This window comes from Ictalurus punctatus, chromosome 10 (assembly GCF_001660625.3).
Source record: "Ictalurus punctatus breed USDA103 chromosome 10, Coco_2.0, whole genome shotgun sequence".
NCBI lineage: Eukaryota > Metazoa > Chordata > Actinopteri > Siluriformes > Ictaluridae > Ictalurus > Ictalurus punctatus.
In genome coordinates, this window is record NC_030425.2 from 15,150,710 (window position 1) to 15,172,045 (window position 21,336).

Below are 21,336 nucleotides of genomic sequence, written 5' to 3' on the forward strand. Positions count from 1 at the left end.
TGTATAATTTTTCTCATTGTATCTTTACATTCATGTACAGTGAGGGGGGAAAAAAGTATTTGATCTCCTGCTGATTTTGTACGTTTGCCCACTGGCAAAGAAATGATCAGTCTATAATTTTAATGGTAGATTTATTTGAACAGTTAGAGACAGAATAACAACAAGAAAATCCAGAAAAATGCATGTCAAAAATGTTATAAATTGATTTGCATTTTAATGAGGGAAATAAGTATTTGACCCCCTCTCAATCAGAAAGATTTCTGGCTCCCAGGTGTCTTTTATAGAGGTAACGAGCTGAGATTAGGAGCACACTCTTAAAGGGAGTGCTCCTAATCTCAGTTTGTTACCTGTATAAAAGACACCTGTCCACAGAAGCAATCAATCAATCAGATTCCAAACTCTCCACCATGGCCAAGACCAAAGAGCTCCCCAAGGATGTCAGGGACAAGATTGTAGGGCTACAAGACCATTGCCAAGCAGCTTGGTGAGAAGGTGACAACAGTTGGTGCGATTATTCGCAAATGGAAGAAACACAAAAGAACTCGGCCTGGGGCTCCATGCAAGATCTCACCTTGTGGAGTTGCAGTGATCATGAGAACAGTGAGGAATCAGCCCAGAACTACACGGGAGGATCTTGTCAATGATCTCAAGGCAGCTGGGACCATCGTCACCTTGAAAACAATTGGTAACACTACGCCGTGAAGGACTGAAATCCTGCAGCGCCCGCAAGGTCCCCCTGCTCAAGAAAGCACATATACATGCCCGTCTGAAGTTTGCCAATGAACATCTGAATGATTCAGAGGACAACTGGGGGAAAGTGTTGTGGTCAGATGAGACCAAAATGGAGCTCTTTGGCATCAACTTGCCATGTTTGGAGGAGGAGGAATGCTGCCTATGACCCCAAGAACACCATCCCCACCGTCAAACATGGAGGTGGAAACATTATGCTTTGGGAGTGTTTTTCTGCTAAGGGGACAGGACAACTTCACCACATCAAAGGGACGATGGACGGGGCCATGTACCGTCAAATCTTGGGTGAGAACCTCCTTCCCTCAGCCAGGGCATTGAAAATGGGTCGTGGATGGGTATTCCAGCATGACAATGACCCAAAACATACGGCCAAGGCAACAAAGGAGTGGCTCAAGAAGAAGCACGTTAAGGTCCTGGAGTGGCCTAGCCAGTCTCCAGACCTTAATCCCATAGAAAATCTGTGGAGGGAGCTGAAGGTTCAAGTTGCCAAATGTCAGCCTCGAAACCTTAATGACTTGGAGAAGATCTGCAAAGAGGAGTGGGACAAAATCCCTCCTGAGATGTGTGCAAACCTGGTGGCCAACTACAAGAAACGTCTGACCTCTGTGATTGCCAACAAGGGTTTTGCCACCAAGTACTAAGTCATGTTTTGCAGAGGGGTGAAATACATATTTCCCTCATTAAAATGCAAATTAATTTATAACATTTTTGATATGCGTTTTTCTGGATTTTTTTTTTGTTATTCTGTCTCACACACTTCAAATAAATCTACCATTAAAATTATAGAATGATACTTTCTTTGTCAGTGGGCAAACGTACAAAATCAGCAGGGGATCAAATACTTTTTCCCTCACTGTATCTTATGGCTGCTGTAACTCAGTTCCTCTTGAATGGTTCCTCTTGAGGAGTGAAGAAGTGTTGTGGAGTTTGTACAGGTCTATAATGTGTTGGGGGGATGGTGAGCACCACGGGATGATGTGTTTGTGTCTGTCAGAGTTTTTAAGTAGCACAATGCTGAGGATTATGGGTAGAGAGAGTGAGATTGAGTGAGCTGAGAGGAGCAGGGTAGGCTTCCCTCCCCATCCCCATCCTCTTCAGACACAACATTACCAGGAACATTCTGATCAGTTGTACACTTGATCATACATCATCACTGTCCACTTTGTCTGATTTACACACTGGCTAACCTAAGATAACTGAACTCTCAAATTTCTCTCTCTCTCTCTCTCTCTCTCTCTCTCTCTCTCTCTCTCTCTCTCTCTCTCTCTCTCTCTCTCTCTCTCTCTCAGGTGGAGTTTCAGGATGAGACCCAGCTGTTGTTGAAGCAGAGTGAGATTCACTCCCTCCATCAGGAGCTGCCTAAGAGAGTGCTCTCTCGTCTGGTAAGCTTTCATTAATCTCCACTGACTCCAATGATAATATTCATGAAATGTGTGTGTATTTTGTTTCTTTTAGCTGCAAATGAACACATTTTGGCTGATTTGAAAAGACCAAAAGTTGAATTAATAATGCTTAGGCCAAAAACAAAACCAAAAAAAAAAAAAACTTGAAAGATTATATGCTTCAACTTAAAACAGTAATATATATAGAGCTATAATTTGGGCTGTACTTGCACTCTAAAGTGTCGCACCGGCAGAGAGTACAGATCACGAGTGCTGTTTCTAAATAAGAGAATAAATAAGAGAATAATGTCGGCTGTGTGGAACCATTTCATGGGTTCTATGAGGGGGAAATTAGACAATTTCTAGAAGTACTAGATGAAAAATGTATTTTGTTGTGGTGGTGGTGGTGTTTTTGTTTTTTTAATAATGTTTGCTGTATTTTTATTACTTAAGTATATTAAGTTGGCTGTTCTGAAATTGCTTTGCCACCCACATAGTTCTGGATATTACAAATTTCTTAATATTGATGTTTTGCTGTGATTTGTCATGTTTCACAGGTGACAATGAACACTGAAGACTCTCAGGACAAAGTGGGTGACGAGCCTCAGGCTGCAAAGCGTCCGCGTTTGCCCATTCCCCCCACCACGGCAGCTGTGGAGTCCCTCGATGCCCGTCTCCTGCTCCAGGGGTCCTCCAGTGTCACCTCTTACTCAGGCTTCAGTGTTAACCCCGGCAACAGCAACACCCAATCAACACCCACTTCCACCCTGGTGCCCGCCTCTCCTGCCGATGAGAGCTACACACACAGCTCAAGCTACGTTGCCTACATGGAGTCTCTGCTCAACTCGGACTTCCCTCCAGAGGACGGTGAACAGGCACAGGGGTCCATGTATTAGTGCTTACACACACAATGAGGAGAGCCTACTGCATGTCTGATGTTTGTTTACTCTCGCGCTGTTCTGGGTTTTTTTTATTTATATATATATATATATATATATATATATATATATATATATATATATATATATATATATATATATATATATATATATATAAAACCCTGACCACTGCATATGGTCAGGCCATAGGCAATGTGTGTGTGCGCGCTTTCTGGATGTCCTGGGCCTCCGTTCCTCATGCATTAAATCCTTTCTGGTCCCTTGTACATTCTCTCACTCACGGAGGGGAAAAATGGACATGTTTTTTGGACTGATTATTGTGCAACACACTTTATACTGAATCCTATCAATGCAGTTCGAAGTATTTTTCTAAGTTGAGCCACAACACACACTCACACAGACACACGCACACACACGTTCCACAATTGGACAGTGCAAATGGACAGTCTGTTCCTGTACAAGATTTTTTTTTTTCTCCATGTTTGAAGGGACGGGTGGTTGAGGGTGTCTGTGATGTGGGGTTTGGGGGGATAAATCGGGGTTTAACTCAAGTATTTAAACGTCTTTGACACATAGATTTATTATTTGTATAAAGCAAATACGGCGCCATTAGATGCTCCACTCTTTTGCCTGAGAGTCGGTGTAGAGGTGATGTGTTTAAGAATTCTTGTTAATGCTTATAATCGATATGTCATGGTGTATTTTCAGTGCCGGGTGTCTGGGCTTGTTTTGTAGCAGACTTCGTAAAAAACAAACAAACAAACAAACAAAAAAAAGGTGTAGACTTGATTATGTATGGGCTTTCCTGTTCACTTTGTCCACTTTTATTACGATCACTGTCTTTTTTTTTTTTTTGCTGTTATTGTTTCTAGTAGGGACGCACCAATCTCATATTTCGATCTGATTCTGATCTGATCCCTGAAGCCGTTCGCTCCTTAAGGACTTGTTATTGTCTTTGAGATGTTGATGTATTTCATGATCAAAAAAAGTTACACAATTCCACCCCTAATCAATCAGCTAAGACATGTTTGGTGTCCAAAATGTCTGGCTAATGGATGTCTATCTCACACAAAATAATGTCTGTGAAACATCACCAAATCTTTATGTACCAGCTTCAGATAACCTCATTAAGAAACTGCATTTACGTACATTTTTAAAAACTCTGTGTTCTGGTTAGCGCTTCCTATCACACGATGGCTACTACCCAGGGAAGGTGAAGGCTAACGTGCTTATTCTGGGCTACACATAACTGAGATTTGCTGTTCATTCTGCATCACAGGGCAGCATAACTCATTCTGAAGAAAGCGCTATCTGCCCTCTTCTGCATACATGATCTTTCAAATTTACGATTGGCTAGTGTCACTGTGATTGACGGGGGAATTGAGTAGATCATCTCTTCCACCCAGAGAGCACAACAAATTTTGCACTCTTGGACTCCCAGGCAATGCATCATTGGGATTCCAGTTTGTGATCTCCTGGCTATAAGCCAAACTTTTTTTATTCCCCCTGTTGTGACACTTGGGATTTTTTGTGCGAGATAAACTTCCATTACTTACATCAGAGTTACATCAGTTTAGTAGCTCCAGTGCACTGCTCAATAAGAAAATGTTGAACACACTCGAGATGGAACATTGTGTACTGCATGTTTGATTTTTCATCGAACTATTGCTTTAATACGACAAGGGAAATGAATTATCCTAAATTCAAAGCCGTTGTGAATACCAAGATGAAAATGGACAATCAGTATCATGCATTCATGGTCAAATGTGAATTTGACACTGTGCAGGCCAACAACAGCGTGATACTGATCCTCTGTATCATCGGTGCATCCCTAGTTTCTATAGTACTTGCAATGTTGGTGAAATGAATAGCGGCACAGGTTACCAATTTTTGGTGTAAAGATGTGTAGATCGAATAGCCCTGTATATGATTAGCGTTAAAGTTGTGATCAGGCTTCCTCAAGGTGCTACAAAAGACTGAGAGGCCTTGCATCACACCTATATACGCACACACACAAATGGTGTACATACCAATAGTCCTGCTCATTATAGAGCTATACATTAGAGTCCTATAGTGTCATGTACATTAGAAACCGCCTACTATGTCCTATATCTTTTTATACCTCTTTCTGTCTCTCACTTGAATGGTGCGTTTGAGTTTCTCACACACGCATGTACTCACACTCCTTTAGAAGAGTTTCTGAGTAAGGCTGCGTTGTGTCGAAATTTCCCCAACAAGCCCAGGGCTGTTTGAGATTCTCTTTTCTCCATTTTCTTTTCCCTCTTATAAAAGTGGGCATGTTTTAGCTTCTTGGGCATGTTTTAGTCTAGATCCAAAACCAGCACCATGAAATCTGGCTTATGAGATGACCAACAAGTTGCTGGTTTCAGATCTAGAACCATACTGTTACGTGACAAACGAGGTTGCTCTTAGCCGTCTAAATTGGTTCTAGCAGGAAATTGCTGCTGGACCAGGTAGCGGTGATGTCATGTGCATGGAGGTGTAGTCATATTTTCCCCATATTAACAGACTACTATTGAAATAAGTCTTGAACTGTGCAGTACATTTAAAAGATTATTCTTGGGGGGTAAAAAAACAAACATAAATAAACAGGAAACATTAAATTTCCAATCATTGTTGTGAACTGAATAGGAGCTACTTCATTAATGCTAATGTGAATTAAACTTTGAGCCATAAAAATCATAAAGTGCTTTTCTGCCATCTTGTGTATACATGTGTCTATAATTATATATGTGTGCACCATAGAATACATTAATAAAGCCCTAGGTAGGCAATAAAGCGGAGTATGCACTACTGAGGGAACATATTCAATAGACTTGCATTGAATTTTATTGACTTTTAAAAAGCCTCAAGTATAAATGACAAATGCTTTTTTTTTTTTTTCTACTTGATTGGGGGGAAAAAACGTTTTACAATTTAGATGAGTCTGTAATACAACCTTAGTGTCATATACACTCAAGAAAATTGCAAAATATGGCTGTCTTACTTTTTGAGCTGGGCTTGATCACATTGATGGAGAAATAGCTAACTTTAGACACGGTTAAAAAGTGATTTTTGTGATGTTATAATAACATTTACATGAATAGTTACAAATTAAATATCTCAACATAGCACTTAAATTTAGTGTTCTGGAAAAAGAAAGTGCAGAAACTGAGCCCCAATGTAGTGTCCAAGTGGTTTATGTTGCTGTAGATAGAATGAGGTCATGTGCTATCAGTTATCTAGGTCTCTAATATGTATATTTATGGTGTAGACACAGAAGGATGGTCAAATTGAGTAAAAAAAAAACCTTATTGGAAACTCTTACATTTGGCTCATGTAAAATGGCAGAAAAGTGGGCTGTAATAATACATAAAAATGTTTCCTAGTTCCCTAAACCTACAAAGAAATGGCCAAATCTGCTTCCAATGCTCCTCTTGTGATCTTGATTCTCTCTGCTTCAGAGTGGGGATTTTTCAAGACTCCGTGTTGCATTCCTCAGTATTTTAAACTTACAAGCAGGACTTGGTTGGTCTCTGATGTGAGACAGTCACTCCTCATCTTCTGTCATCTCCTGTTGTCTGAAATCAAACGCACTGTTTGCTCGCTCAATGCCGTCAACTGCTTCACCGAGATCACAGGCGGTTTCTGCAGAAAGCTTTTCTGTTCTCGGGGTTTCACTTTTTCAGTTTGCAATAACTCTGTAACCTCTCTAAAAGGGCAAGTCAACCCCCAGATCACAAGTTCTGCCGTTCTGCTGTTTGTAGATGTTCATGACTTACAGAAACTATGGGGTAAATTCTATTAAAATGTGAAGTGAATCTCTGACAGTGTCTTTTTCAACATTTTTTTTTAAATAAACACATTCACACCCAACCACCTGCAGGGCTTTCTCCCGCTCGATAACGCCTAAATTCTGTTACTTCGATTTGTGTGATTTTTGTTAAAATGAGCTGCAAAGCGGTGCCAGACTTTGTTCGAGGTGGCTGTGAATAGCTTTGTTTGTGGAGGAAATCTGAGAAAGCGATCTTGGTGTTTTTCAGAGAGACAAATTGTTAAAGTTTGACTACTAACTACAGCTCCACAATCCAGACTAAAAATATAGATGGTGCTTATTTCCTTGGTTGGACTTCCTCTGTTTTGGTAAAATTGATGGCACATCAAAATGCAATAAGCAAGATGATAGCTTCTGTACACTTGAAAATGACATTTGATTAAAAACTATATCTGATGGATACCTAGACATACCCATCAGTGAATAGGCGGATGGTAGATGGATAGATGTTAATGCACACACACATTCAAACATATGTCTATTACAGGTTCAACACTGGCTATCAAATATCAGATGACAAGTAAATATGTAAGGACCAAAACACTTCAAGATGTGCTATTATATGAAATGAATCAGCAACACCTGTAATCCAAAAAGAAACCTTGATCCAAAAGCTTTTTCTATTCTTTTTTTTATTTTTTATTTTTTTTTATTATTCCTCAGAGTGCATTTGAAGTGTTTGTACTTCCTTAAAGATGGTGGGCTACGATGGATTTCCCGGTCTGAAGGATGTAAGATGGAGGTGTCAAGGAAGCACTGGTTAAAGTTTTGGGATGCACCCATTGACTTCTCCTTTCCTTTTCTTTCTTTCATTTTTACTTTTTGTTTCCCCCATCATCTTTTGAGTTTCTGTTCCCCTGTTTCTTCTTGAATTCTTCGTATTAATCCTAATTTTTTCTTCCTTACCTCTTTATCTACCTCCTTCCTTACTTCATTCTTTACTATTTTACTTCATGTCCATCATGAACATTTACGGTCTCAAAATGATACATTTTGTGAGAGCTTATGAAAAAAATTGACATCTCTTTGAATCAAATTTATCCCTCCATCACATTAAGCTTCTCACACCTGCAGTGTTTCCTTTTATTAAATGCAAATTTAAATTTTGATTCACTGCCACAGTCTGTCGATCACATTCTCCTGATCGAGTGATGTTTCACTCAGTATATTTATCCTCCTGCTCTGTCAGAGAGTGTGTGTGTGTGTGTGTGTGTGCGAGATGAGGAAGATATGCCACTCAGCAGGATGTGTGTGTGGTGTGTTGTAATGATGTGAGATGACACCTGTGTTCATTAAATGCTGTGCTTCTGTGCATTTCTTCATTAGCTCAGTTGAAATTGGTGTGTTGTTCACAGCAGGGAGCAGGCAGCTGTGTGTGTGTGTGTGTGTGTGTGTGTGTGTGTGTGTGTGTGTGTGTGCGTGTGTGCGTGCGTGCGCGCGCATGCATATGTCTTCCCGCCCCTTAGCTTAGTCTCATACTCATTACCTGTACTCCAATATGTGCCGTGTTAATGTGTGCTGTAGAACACGGCTACAGGAGTGAAGGTCAGCAGTTAAACACAGCTCAGGTTTGTTTTATTTAAAGCAGGACCGATGTGCGACTTGTATGTAATTTGTGTGTGATGATGGTGGTGGTGGTGGTGGTGGTTGTGATGATTATGATGACTGATAAGAGAGGGCACACGGTGGCTTAGTGGTTAGCACGTTTGCCTCACACCTCCAGGGTTGGGGGTTCGATTCCCCGTGCTGCGGGGAGAACACTCTGGTTACTCCGGTTTCCTCCCCTAGTCCAAAGACATGCATGGTAGGCTGATTGGAGTGTCCGTAGTGTATGAATGGGTATGTGAATGTGTATGAATGGGTATGTGTTTGTGTGCCCTGCGATGGATTGGCACTCTGTCCAGGGTGTACCCCGCCTTGTGCCCGATGCTCCCTGGGATAGGCTCCAGATTTCCCCGTGACCCTAAAAAGGATTAAGCGGTATAGAAGGACGGACAATAAACATTAAATAATTAATTTGTGACTTTCTAGCAAATAGTTAACTATGATATAAAGTTAGCCTGTTAGCTTGCTAATCTAAACCACTTTACCAATTAGGAAAATACTCTGGTTTCCTTCCCTAGTCCAAAGACATGCATTGTAGGCATGCCCTGCTGAAAAAAAAACAATAGAAACCGTCACAGAAATTCTAATGGTTTTCACTACATTTACCATTGCAACCCATCAGCTAACCGTTAAGATCCTTACCATGATTTGTCCTTAATGGTATCCACCAGACGTAACATGCCACCAATAGAAGGCAACAAAATACCAGTAGAGACCCACAGAGATCATTACAGTTTCCATTAAAACCAATATAATTCTTCGAGGGTTTCTACTGTTTTTTCCCCCCAGCAGCATAAACAATATTAATTAGATATGTTATCAGAAACTGTTATGAACAACAAATTCCATTAAAATATCATTACGTACCACTAGAAAACACATTAAAACCCATATTTTTTTTCAACAGGAACGGCAGGTAAATTTTTGCTAACTAATGCTAATGTTCATGATGCACATGTTAGCATTTTGCGCTATCCATCTGCTCAAAATACAGGTCTGTACATTTTCATATTCATTAATCTCAAGGATTTTGCTGCATCTTTCTATTTGTTTTTTCTTGTCTCATTTATTATTTCTTTGGTTTGTCCATTATGGACATGTATGCAAAACCCAACAACAAACGTTCCTCTTTAGAAAACTAGAACTATTAACCATCCAAAGAATTTTATTTATTTATTTATTTATTCTAATAGGGTAGCCACTTCGGGCTACGAAACTCATTAGCTAACTGATTGCTATTCAAAACAAATCTGCACTGTGCCATTTAGGAAGGGGGATGATTTACTCTCCTGCTGTGGTGTTTACAGTTTCCGAGTGTGTTTTTGTGTTTATATGCGAGACACAGTGAGAGCCAGACATTTTGATAAATGTAATGGCATTAACCCACCCTAATCAGCCCTAAACGTTAGCGTCCTACCTGATTACCACTGGCATTGATAAGCAGCCTTACTCTGAGGAGTTTCATCATCCAGCTGAAAGATTTCAGTTGTCAATGGACATGACATTAAAAACAAATGTGTTCAGTTTGTGTCCATAAGTTTTGATGTTGCCTTTATGCATTCACCTTGCAGCTTCTACAACAATTCATCTTGCTGCTGTATTCACATGGGGTTCACTTATGCTTACAAGAAGACACCTGAACAGAATATTTTGGTGGTAGGTCAAAACTTACCGACTTGATACCATGTTGGTGTTTTACAATACAGCATAAGTCTTAGAAGCATGTTTCATGCAAAACTGCTCCGTGTACTTATAGCACAATTTTAGTCTTTTGACACTTTGCTTAGGAATTTTTGAACACATCTGAGGAAAATGTTAATATTCTCAATGATTATGGATGGATTGGGTCCAGTGTGTTTATAAAAGATTTAACAGCTACATTCTGGCCTCTATTCTATACACTTCTACATTCATTAGACTCAGTCTTTAGCTTTATGCACTCACCCTACAGCATCCACAGCAATTCCTCTTACGCTTATGTTCACATAAGTACTTTTGTGGTATTTTCAACTTCTGAGGTCTTCTGAGAGCTTCAAGTTCTTGAGTTGACTCAATGTTTGTTTCTCAATACAACAAAAGTTTTGTTAATTTCTAAAATGTTAAGAATAATTATTGCATAATTTTTGTTTTTCTGAGTCTATTGCTGGACAGTGAGGTTTTGGTTGATTGAGGGGCAGGCAGGGATAACGGGAAGCTCTTCTAAAACAACTACCGGCACAAATCTAAAAATACAAATTAGTCTGCAATTAAAAGAGACTGCTTACAGACCTTAACAAGCTGCTGGAGTTGGCTAATTGAAAGGAAACATGGCCCCGACAAGAGAGTTTTCAATTGAAACAATGGAAAGGATTATAAAACTCCTTCAAGAAGTAAATCTGACATAAACGATGTTGGTTGTTCCCAGTCAGCAGTGTCTAAAATTTGGTGCAAGTATATACAAAATGGGGAAGTTATAAAAGGAAAATATACGGGTAGACCAAGGAAGATGGCAAGTGTCAGGATAAAAAACAAAAGCAATATGCCTTGAAAATTGAAAATGCACAACAAAACAAATGAAAAACAAATGGGTGGAAACAGGAATCAATGTTTGTGACAGATCTGTAAGAAATCGGCTGAATGAAATGGGATTTACGCCTAGAAAAGCCTAACGAAAACCAGCACTAACACATAAACAGAAGGAAACAAGATTACAGTGGGCTAAAGTGAAGCAATCATGGAGTGTGGATGATTGGATGAAAGTGATATTCAGTGATGAATCACGAATCTGAATTGGCCAAGGAGATGATGCTGGAACTTTTGTCTGGTGCCATTCTAATGAAACTTATAAAGATAACTGCCTGAAGAAAACAATCAAATTTCCCAATCAAAATCAGGGGAGACTTCGATCAACAGTCCATGCACATGTACATTGAAATTTTGGACACTTTTCTCATTGCATTCATAGAAAACAGGTTTGGTGAGTGTATGTTTGGTGTTGATGAAGTAATTTTTCAGGATGATAATGCATCTTGCCACAGAGCAAAGATTTTTAAAGCTTTTCTTCAGGAAAAGCAGATCAACCCATTGACATGGCCAGCAAACAGTCCGGATCTCAATCTGATTAAAATTTATGCTAGAAATTAAAAAACTGATCCATGACAAGGCTCCATCCTGCAAAGCTGATCTGTTAACCGCTATTCAAGAAAGTTGGAACCAGCTTGATGGAGAATATAGTTTTTCATTAGTGAAGTCCATACCTCAAAGAAAAACAAGCCCAAGGAGGACAACAGAGTACAAATTGTGATTTTTTTTTTTTGTTCATGATTCCATAATTTTTTCCTACACTTTATTTTGGGAAAAAATGCAATTAATTAAAATAAATTAATTTAATTTGTTTGAGGTAAGTTTTATGAAGCCAGAATGTTCAACTATTAAAAAAATAGTTTTGTGTCATATCTGTGATTTGTTTATTTGCCCAGTAAAAAAAAAAAAATATATATTTGGTAATTGAGGAGAGAACTGTTTGGTAAACGGTAAGTTGGATCATTTGATTTATGCCATTTCCTTTCAGCTGCCCTTAATTTGGTCCAATTGTTACAAAGAGCTTCTGAGAGCCAAGGGTTAGGGGGTGATGTGCAAGTGGGTGACGTTTGGGGTCAGATATTGTCAAGAGGATATATTAGAGTAAAACATAGCATGTCTGTTGCGGTGTTTAAATCCAGTGAGGAGAGGTGGCTATCAGAGGGAAGTGAGATTGTGACAATGGAGGAGAAGTGTGAGGGGAAAGGGAGTGAAGATTGCAACGAAAGGAGATTGAAGGTGGAGACAGTGAGGGGACAGAAATAGAAAACTGGATAAAGAAATGGTCAGAGGTGTGGAGAGGAGTAATAAGAAGGTTTTGTGTGGTGCAGTTACGTGTGAGGATGAGGTCAAGCTGTTAGCCGGCCTTGTGAGTTGCTGGGGTGGTGAGCTGCTTGAGGTCAAATGTGGGCAGGAGGCTTGTTTAGGTGAATGTTGAACTTGTCCAGTTGACCTGGAGACAATAAATAACAAGAAAGTGCATTTTAGCAGGGTCAGTAAGTGTAACAGCATGAAATTCAAAGGAGGTGTTAGAGCAAGGGGGAGAGAGACATGTAAATGTCCATGATTTGGAGAGAAGCAAACCTGTAACACCCCATCGTCCGCTGGGGTGCACGATATGGGAGAAGTTGAAGTTGGAGGCTAGGACAGAGGGTGTTTCGGTGTTAATGTTAATGTTAATAAATATTAATGTTAATAAAATGTTAATATCAGGAATGATTCTAGCTCTTTTCCACTCTCACATTAGCCTCTACTCTACCAGTTCTAGCTTCTACATTCATTAGCCTCAGTCTGTAGTTTGTGTATTCACCCTAAAGCTTTTATAAAGATTTCTCTTGCTTATGCTTTGTTCACATGGGATCCTTTGGCAGTCAAAACTGACTCAGTGTTGATGTTTCTCAATACAGCGTAACACTTACAAATTTGGTTAGCAGTTGATGCTAAGTGTAATTACAATAATTTTAGTTATTATGAGTCTTTTCTTTTTTGTCATTTATTTACACATCTGAGGTAAATTCTAACTAACTGAATTATGAGCCTCAGTCTTTAGTACTTGATATTTGTTTTCCAAGTTGCCTAGGAACAGTTTTGAAAGTACGAATTCACGTTTTCCATTTGAACACATTGTGTACTACTTCTCCTGGCTTCTGGAAACAGTTTGGTGATGCTGAATATTTTCTACTTGAAAATTTTGTTTGATGTATTCCTTGGCAGATAATAAAAACCTAAGCACCATATTGAATCAGTCACTTCTCAACCTTACTGTTCTTTCTTTCTTTTTCTTTGTTTATTCTTTCCTTCCTTTATTTCTCTTTCTTTCTCTTTTTCTTTGTTCATTCTTTCCCTCCCTTCCTTTCTTGATCTCTCTTTCTTTTTGTTCCTTCCTTCCCATCTTTCTTTCTTTCTTTCTTTCTGTTCCTTTCTTCCTTCCTTCCTTCCTTCCCATCTTTCTTTCTTTCTCTCTTTCTTTCTTTGTTCCTTTCTTCCTTACTTCCTCCCTCCCTCACATCTTTCTTTTTCTTCCTTCCTGATTTCTTTCTTTCTGTTCCTTCCTTCCTTCCTTTCTTGATGGTAGTGGTAGTGTGTGTGTGTGTGCGTGTGCACGCGCGCATGTGGTGTTTGTACGAGTGTAACAGGTGTAGCAGTATTGTTGTTTTTCTTTTAGTGTGTTTGTTCTTTCATTCTTTCTTTCTTTCTTTTTGTTTGTTCCTTCCTTCCTTCCTGTCTTTCTTTTTTCCTTCCTTGATGGTAGTGGTAGTGTGTTTGCTGCTTGTATGAGTGTATCAGGTATAGCAGTGTTGTTGTTTGGATTTTATAGACTTTAGTCTACAGCAGTTCTGTGGTAAAAACATTTATAGCCATGTGATAGACATGCAGTAATGTTCTGATCAATCTTAATTTAGTTTATAATCACACTGTGTTGAATACAAACATAAGTATTATGCACAGTAACAGGTGATACAGCTATGCAAGAGAGTCTTTAATCTGAGACATACCAGAAGGCAAGGACGTCATTTGGCAGATATGTTTGATGCTGATTCCTCTGTCCTCAAGTCTCTTTCCTACACGCTCTTTTCTCTGAAGCAAGTGCAATTACAGAAACAATAAGGCTCCCTTTAGTGATGTTTGTGAAATGAAACGTTTGAAATGTGAAATGTTTGTGTTTTGATGTTTGATACTCTGCTCAGTGTTAATCTGGGCAGATTTTTAAATTATAATTTAAGATTTGACATGCTACTGAGTAGCACAGTAGTGGCTGGGAGCAAAACTGGCCATGGTCTCTTGGTGGGAGGGATGGCATACACTCTCTCTCCCCTGTCAATCACATTGGCACTAGTCAATCGTGGGCACCTGTGAGCTCATGTATGCAGAAGACGGCAGATTTTTTTTCCTTCGAATGTATTAGTCATTTGTTTTTCTTTTCATTTTAGTTCACAGCAATTTACACAGATTAAATCCAAATAAAACAAAATATATTGGTGAATTAAAAAGAAAATCCTGTATAGGTTTTGAAGTTTCCAAAAAGCAAACATATTCATTTTAAGTTTAAAATTGACCACCAGATCTCTTCACAAATACCTTTCATCAATAGAAGAACACTGCACTGCACTCAGAGAAGCATCCAGTAACACAGCACAACAACAGGAGAAATGTATGTCAGTTGATGCAAGTACCTAAAACACTATGATTGGCTGCACTTACACAGAACAGAGAGTGATTTTGGTCGCATTGGCAATGCTGTGAAAAAGTACTGATCCCAAAAAAATGATAAGAATTTGAATTCAACAGAACTGCATGCAGTGGCAGTGTGGCAGGAGGAAAGAAGAAAAGATTGAGCTGTGAATTTGCCTTGCGTGTTTTTTCCTCCCATCTCTTTCTGTGTTGCAGGAGGAGAGAGACGTGATTTGAATTCCTTTATGGTAATCTTTGGTGGTTGTCAGCTTTCTGTGCTGCTGAAAGTTGTTTTGAAGTTGCGGCTGGAACGTGTCATATTGAGTGCTGAGACCTTGTGACCTCAATGACCTTGTCGCTGTTTGATGCTGACTAAACTCTGTTATAAAGAATATTTGTGACTTTTTAAATGTGCTGCGAATGGAACGACATTATTATTCCTGCTGCATGTTTGTTCCTTGACCAGAATGCTGGACTGCTGCCAGCTCTGCTATTACAGATATTAAGCTGCAAAAGGGTGAGAGCATCTTTCACATGGTTATGTTTGGACCTACAAGAAAAATGTTTTCCATTGCAGATAGTACAGTTTGGGTCACAGAAGTTGAACGATGGTGTATCGTTGAGCTCTTTTAATTAAATTCAATTCAGTTTTATATGTATGGCTATTTTAACGGTAAAAATTGTCACAAAGCAGCTTTCCAGAAATCCAAATATAGATTTAGTGTCACGAATCGTGACGGAGCAGAGATAGGACAGATGCAAGTGCAGGATGAACAGTTGTTTATTAGAAAGAGAGATAGGCAGATAAATCCAAAACGTGATCCAAAACGTAATCCACAAACATGCAAGAGGTCAGGCGATTGGCAAACAGGCATACACGGGGCAAGGCAGGAATCTAGGTCAATAAACAAAACAAGAAACGAACTATGACGAGGGGCTGGAAGCGGATAATCCAGCGCGAACTAACTCTAAACATGGACTATGATACGCGTTAAACTAGCTCTAAACATTTAATCTTCCACGTTGTGTGCTGGGAGGCGCGCCGTATATATGCGGACATAATCAGCGTCTAAACTGCTAGCAACTGAGAGCAATACAGACCCACATGAAATCCCAGCCAATGACAGAACAGGGAGGAGACATGACAGAAACATAAACAAAACACACGTGTCCAGATGTCACTACGGTCAACAACGTAAAAGCAGGTGCTCGCGCATTCGCGCTTAGAGCCCGCTGCTTCAAGGGGGAATCGTGACATTTAGTTCCATAATGAACCTGTATATGTTTTTTTTTGACTATCTGAACTTCTAAGTGTTGTTCACATGTTATTAGTGTCCAAGTAGGAAATCTAAATTATTTTTATTTGAACTAAGGGAGCTTCACCCAAACTTCCCCCCAAAAATTGAGGTCCTCACTACTTCCCTACTTGTGAACCAATTTAATACAAACATAAAAAAAAAAAAAATACTTGCTAAAAACAGAGTTGGGGCCAGAAATGAAGTCAAACCTTTGACTGTTAGTATTGATTCAGATTCATAATCAGCAAACCAGAGGCGAGGCAAGGAAAACCTATTGAGAATACTATGAGGGAGAAACACTGACTCAAAAGGGAACCTGACCTCTTTGGGGTGATAGTGAGATTATAAATTATTACAGTATACAGGTGTAGAAGTGTATTTATAAGGTGTTCAGTATGAGCAGATTGTGACTAAAAGTCCTGGGATGAGCAGAAGACAGACTTACTGATTACAGCACCAGTTCTTACACTCTAACTATTATGTACTCAATTTTTTTGGTGAAACATTTTTACACTTGAAAATTATTGAGTACATTTTAAAGCTGTGAAATCATTGAAATATACCTTATGAATTGAGTAAATGTAAGTAAAAAATGTAAGTAGATCTGAATAACTACATTTAGTACCATGACACATAAAACTGAGTAGCTATACAGCTACTCAAAATGATTCAAGCCAGATTGCAAATCAGGGTTACTGTCAAAATTTACAGATTTTCGGCTGTTTGCAGTGAACAAATCAAACAAAAGCAATTGAAATAGTTCAACACAATGAATGCTTCAAGTTGTTTCACCAAATTCAACTGAAAATGCAACTTATAATGACTTCTCCAGTTTCAAAATTATTCAACCCCCCGCCAGAATGGAATCCCTCACAACAGCACAAATATACAAAACAGGTGTTTTCTCAAGCGCACCTGATGCAATAGGGGTTGAATACTTTTGATTGCAACTGTATATATTAGTTTATATTATATAATAGTATTTATGCAATGTTTTTTATGAATGCACAAAAAAGCACAGATAATTAAACTACAGGCCTAAATTACTCACTGTTACTCACTGCCTTTAGACATATTATGTTACTTATGTTTACTTTGATCATACTGTTTTAATTAGACATTACAGATCTTACATGTGCTACGCTTTTTATTAACGCAGCTACACTGAGAGTGAGGAACAACGTAGCCTCGTTACTAATAGATCATTCCTATCATAATAAACGGCAAATTTACTACAAGCGCAAATACAGCATATAATGACAATAAACTTGAGTTACACTGAACCTCTTAAGCAACTCGCACCGGTTTCCACAACCCCTTGCACACACTGGAGCATTTTGGGATATAAACATAAGTTTGTGCTTGTGCATCACTTATGTGCTTCCGTGCCACACAAGCTCCGCTTTTTAAAGTTTGCAAATTACAATCTTCTACACTATATTTAATATAAAATGCTCCCCTGCTTTAGAGGACTTGGGACGCACTTTTTTACACTGTCACTTGACGATTATACCTCCATCTGATGGTGAATGAGATCATGTTGGGCATAAAAGGTAACATTAACTCTGGGTATTCTTTTAAAGCTAGCGATGTCACATTACATGCGTTTGACGACATGTTCCATACTCTGGGAAATGGCTTATATTTCTGGTTAATAAAAAACACTCCTGTTCCATTTGAGACGTTACTACTCTTCTAAAATTCATACACTCGAATTACATTACACATGTGAGATAATCCACTGATACAAGAATGAGACTTGGATATAAGCTGTTTTTAGAGTGCAAGTCTTTAGGGTGTCCATCCACAGCAACACAAGGTGAGTCACAAAGTGCAAAAAGCGTGGCTTCTGAGGTACTGTAGCACACAAATGTCCAGCCCATGTTCTCACAGTGTCCTCAACTTATGACTGAACAATGATGCTTGTTTGGTAATTGGAATGACAACACTGCAATGTTGTTGTATTTTTAAAAAATTGCTGTTAATTCAAATTCTTAATAAGATTGTTTTTTTGTTCAGGCAGGTCTGATTATATATTCATGTTTTTAAATTTAAATTAACTTTATTTCATTTTATTTTGCTTTAGTTTATTTATACACAAGGAAGAGAAGAGAACCATAAATGATGCAACTGAACTCTTTCAGTCTGACTTTAAGAAGAAAGCGATGGAGAGAGATGGTGTCTTTAAAGTTTTAATCAGTGACAGTGGTAGTGACAGCATTAGTGTACTTTACTAATGAAGTGCATCTATCTCCAGGAAGGCCAAACAAATGGCTCTTAACAGGGCTATTAGTCTCACAGTGACTACTGCATACTTTATTGAGACATATTTGTCATCCTCCCCTGAGACTCATTCTCTCTCTCTCCCTCCATTTCTCTCTCTCTCTCTCTCTCTCTCTCTCTCTCTCTCTCTCTCTCTCTCTCTCTCTCTCTCCTCTAATCTGGTGATAATTGTGTTTTCTGGTTCTGCTGATCCATGATTTACAGGATATGGTGATTTTATAGCAGTTGTGCGTGATGTTATGATGGTCATGGTGTCGTGTCTTGACAGTATCTTAGTAATATCTCAACAAGCTACATATAGTGCAAAGACTTCATCAGTGGCTCCAAATCTGAGAATTGGAGATTGAAGGTTAACACACTTTACACAATTTGGCTGCAGGCTATATAACCCCTGTGTAACTATGTAACCCCTGTCTCTCATTTAGTCAGTATCTCTCCCTTTGCTCTACCCTCTTGCCTTTGTGTGCTCTGACCTCCACTAATTCAGCTACTTAAAATCTCATCTCATAGGCAATTAGCCTTAGCTAAAATCACCTCTCATTGTGTTCTTCATATATATTCATACATACATCTTCTCTTTATTATATCTTGTTATAATTTCATTCTAACTCAGCAATTAGAAATTCTCCTTTATGTGAGAAAAATGAATTTGCAATTCTTTTGGCCAGTTTCAGGACTTAACACAAATATTATCATTAATGTGTCATTGGCAGTGCTTGATACTCTGGTACTGGTACTCACCTCTACACAGATCTTTTGATAAGCTTTTTTCATACCTCATTTCTGATTCTGACATGTCAGAAAGTGTTGATACATTTTCTAATGCAGCAGCTCTGACAATTAATGTGCTCATTCTAATACAACTCATTCACAGGGACTTTTATGATGGGCACTCCATATTATCATATTATCAAAGATTAAATAAACAGATTACAACATATTGATATTTAAAAAAGAAAATATGATGTCGATATGATGGAGTTTTCTGTAAGGAGATGCTTATTTAACCTTTATGGAAGGAGTCTACAGTGTCAATGCTTTGTAATTGCCAGCAAGGTTTCAGGACATAGATTTTGTGCTTTAGTGCTTTTACCAGCTGTTTTTTTTTTTTTTTTTTTTTGTCTTAAATAGAGAGAGAAAAAGACCATGTTTATAGCTGCTATAAAAAAGTGGTAACTGGAATTAATTTGTTACATGTAAATATAAATAGTTAAAGAATATCCATTCATCCATCCATCCATCCATTTTCTGTACCACTTATCCTACACAGGGACATGGGGAGCCTGGAGTCTATCCCAAGTAACATGGGGCGGAAGGTGGTGGACACCCTGGGTGGGGTACCAATAAATCACAGGGCACTATCGCACACACACTCACATGCTATGGACAATTTAGAGATTCCAATCAGCCTACAACACATTTCTTTGGACTGGGGAAGGAAACTGGAGTACCCGGAGGAAACCCCCAAAGCACAGGGAGAACATGCAAACTCAACGCACATAGGGCAGAGGCAAGATTCAAACCCTCAACCCTGGAGGTGCAAGGAAAACATGGTAATATATATTTGGGTTATACAAGAATGAGGCCATATATCACTAAAAACATTAAAGTTTTGTGTTATACAAAAATGAGACCATGAAGTAAAATTAACATATAAAGGTACACTATCTAACTTTTTTGTTCAAAATAAACAAATTGATATCATGAGAAAGTACATCATAAATCCATCTTCCAAACTGTGTTTTTGTCTTACTCTGATTCACTAAGGTAAGCCTATTATAAATATCTATATTTTAAATCTATCAGGAAGGATTTCGCGGAAAAATGCATACATACATCATTTGCCGTGCGTGTCTTGTCATATCCATAAAAAGAGAAAAGTAGCTCCGGCTACTTTGTTGCGTGTAAGGTGTGGAGGTTGCGTAGATTAGTTGTCACAACAAATGAGACCATGGATCATGCAAAACCGCAAACCTCCAGGAAATCACCGGTTGTAAAAACCAAGAACCAAAGATGACTTTTTTTCTTTCTCAACAGGTAAGATATTTTATTGAAACGATGGATAGTTAGTAGCTTTCTAACAGAGTTCACTGTAAAGCATTGTCTACTGTAAAGGGTGATTTCTGTATGGATTGTTTTTGTGCAATGCTGGATTTTATTTTGAAGGACCATGCAAATTATAAACCTAATGGGTAGCTAAATTAACAATGCTTTCAGCTGTCTAAGTAGTCAGCATGCTACCCTTTCCATCTAAACTGGTTTTATCTCTTGAGCCTAGTAGCGAATGTTTTTATGAGCAGTAGGATTATATCTATTTTTTTTTGTTATGAGAAAGAAGGATTCACTTCTACTCCAAATAAAACACACCTGCCACTGCCTGTACCACTTCAGACTAGCAATTGTCATGTTAACAACTTTTGCAGTGTAAAAGACTGGAGGGGATGCCCAGACCCAGCTTTATCTTGCTCAACGTTGATAGGATTGACCTTATGTGTTTTGGGGATAAAAACATTGTTCTTTGCACTTTAGAAAGCATACTTTTCTTGAGGTTCAACCTGAGCTCCAAGGTCCTTATGTGGGCAAGAACAACATCTCGATGTTGAATCACCAGTTCCCTGGCTCCCACTAGAATTAACATGTCTGTGCGAATGAAAATGGTTCCTGGCACTGATCAGTGTGAGGGAATATATCATTATTTTTTTTAAAGTAATGGGGTTGAAACTGAAATACTAATGTCTGGGTTACGCATGTAACCCTGTTCCCTGAAAAGGGAACGAGATGTTGAGTGAACTTCACGCGCTGGTGGAAATGGGCATTTTCAATGCTTGTGCTATTTTATTATAACCAATTCCCATTTTGTGAACCTCAAAAATCTTTTTCCGCATATCACAGCTATAGTCCTTGGTCTTACACATTGCTATGAATGACTAAGGAAATTTGGCCTATGTGTTACTTTATATTTATACCTCTGTGAAACAGGAAGTCATGGTTGAACAATTTCCTGTGTCTAGCCAGCCAACTAAATGTAAATGATTAATCGGAATATACTTCAA

At 38.7% G+C, this 21,336-nt stretch overlaps 1 protein-coding gene across 2 annotated transcripts in view; it reads left to right on the forward strand.

The window, feature by feature from the left end:
• The window catches only part of kdm4b (lysine (K)-specific demethylase 4B), a 74,816-nt gene extending 67,957 nt beyond the window's left edge, over nt 1-6,859 (forward strand). For both annotated transcript variants that reach the window (XM_017478158.3, XM_017478159.3), the window contains exons 21-22: nt 2,040-2,132; nt 2,690-6,859. In XM_017478158.3, coding sequence (XP_017333647.1) covers nt 2,040-2,132; nt 2,690-3,028 — 432 coding nt within the window. In that variant the 3' untranslated portion in view covers nt 3,029-6,859. The remainder of the gene's footprint in view (nt 1-2,039; nt 2,133-2,689) is intronic.
• Nucleotides 6,860-21,336: the final 14,477 nt, after the last annotated feature.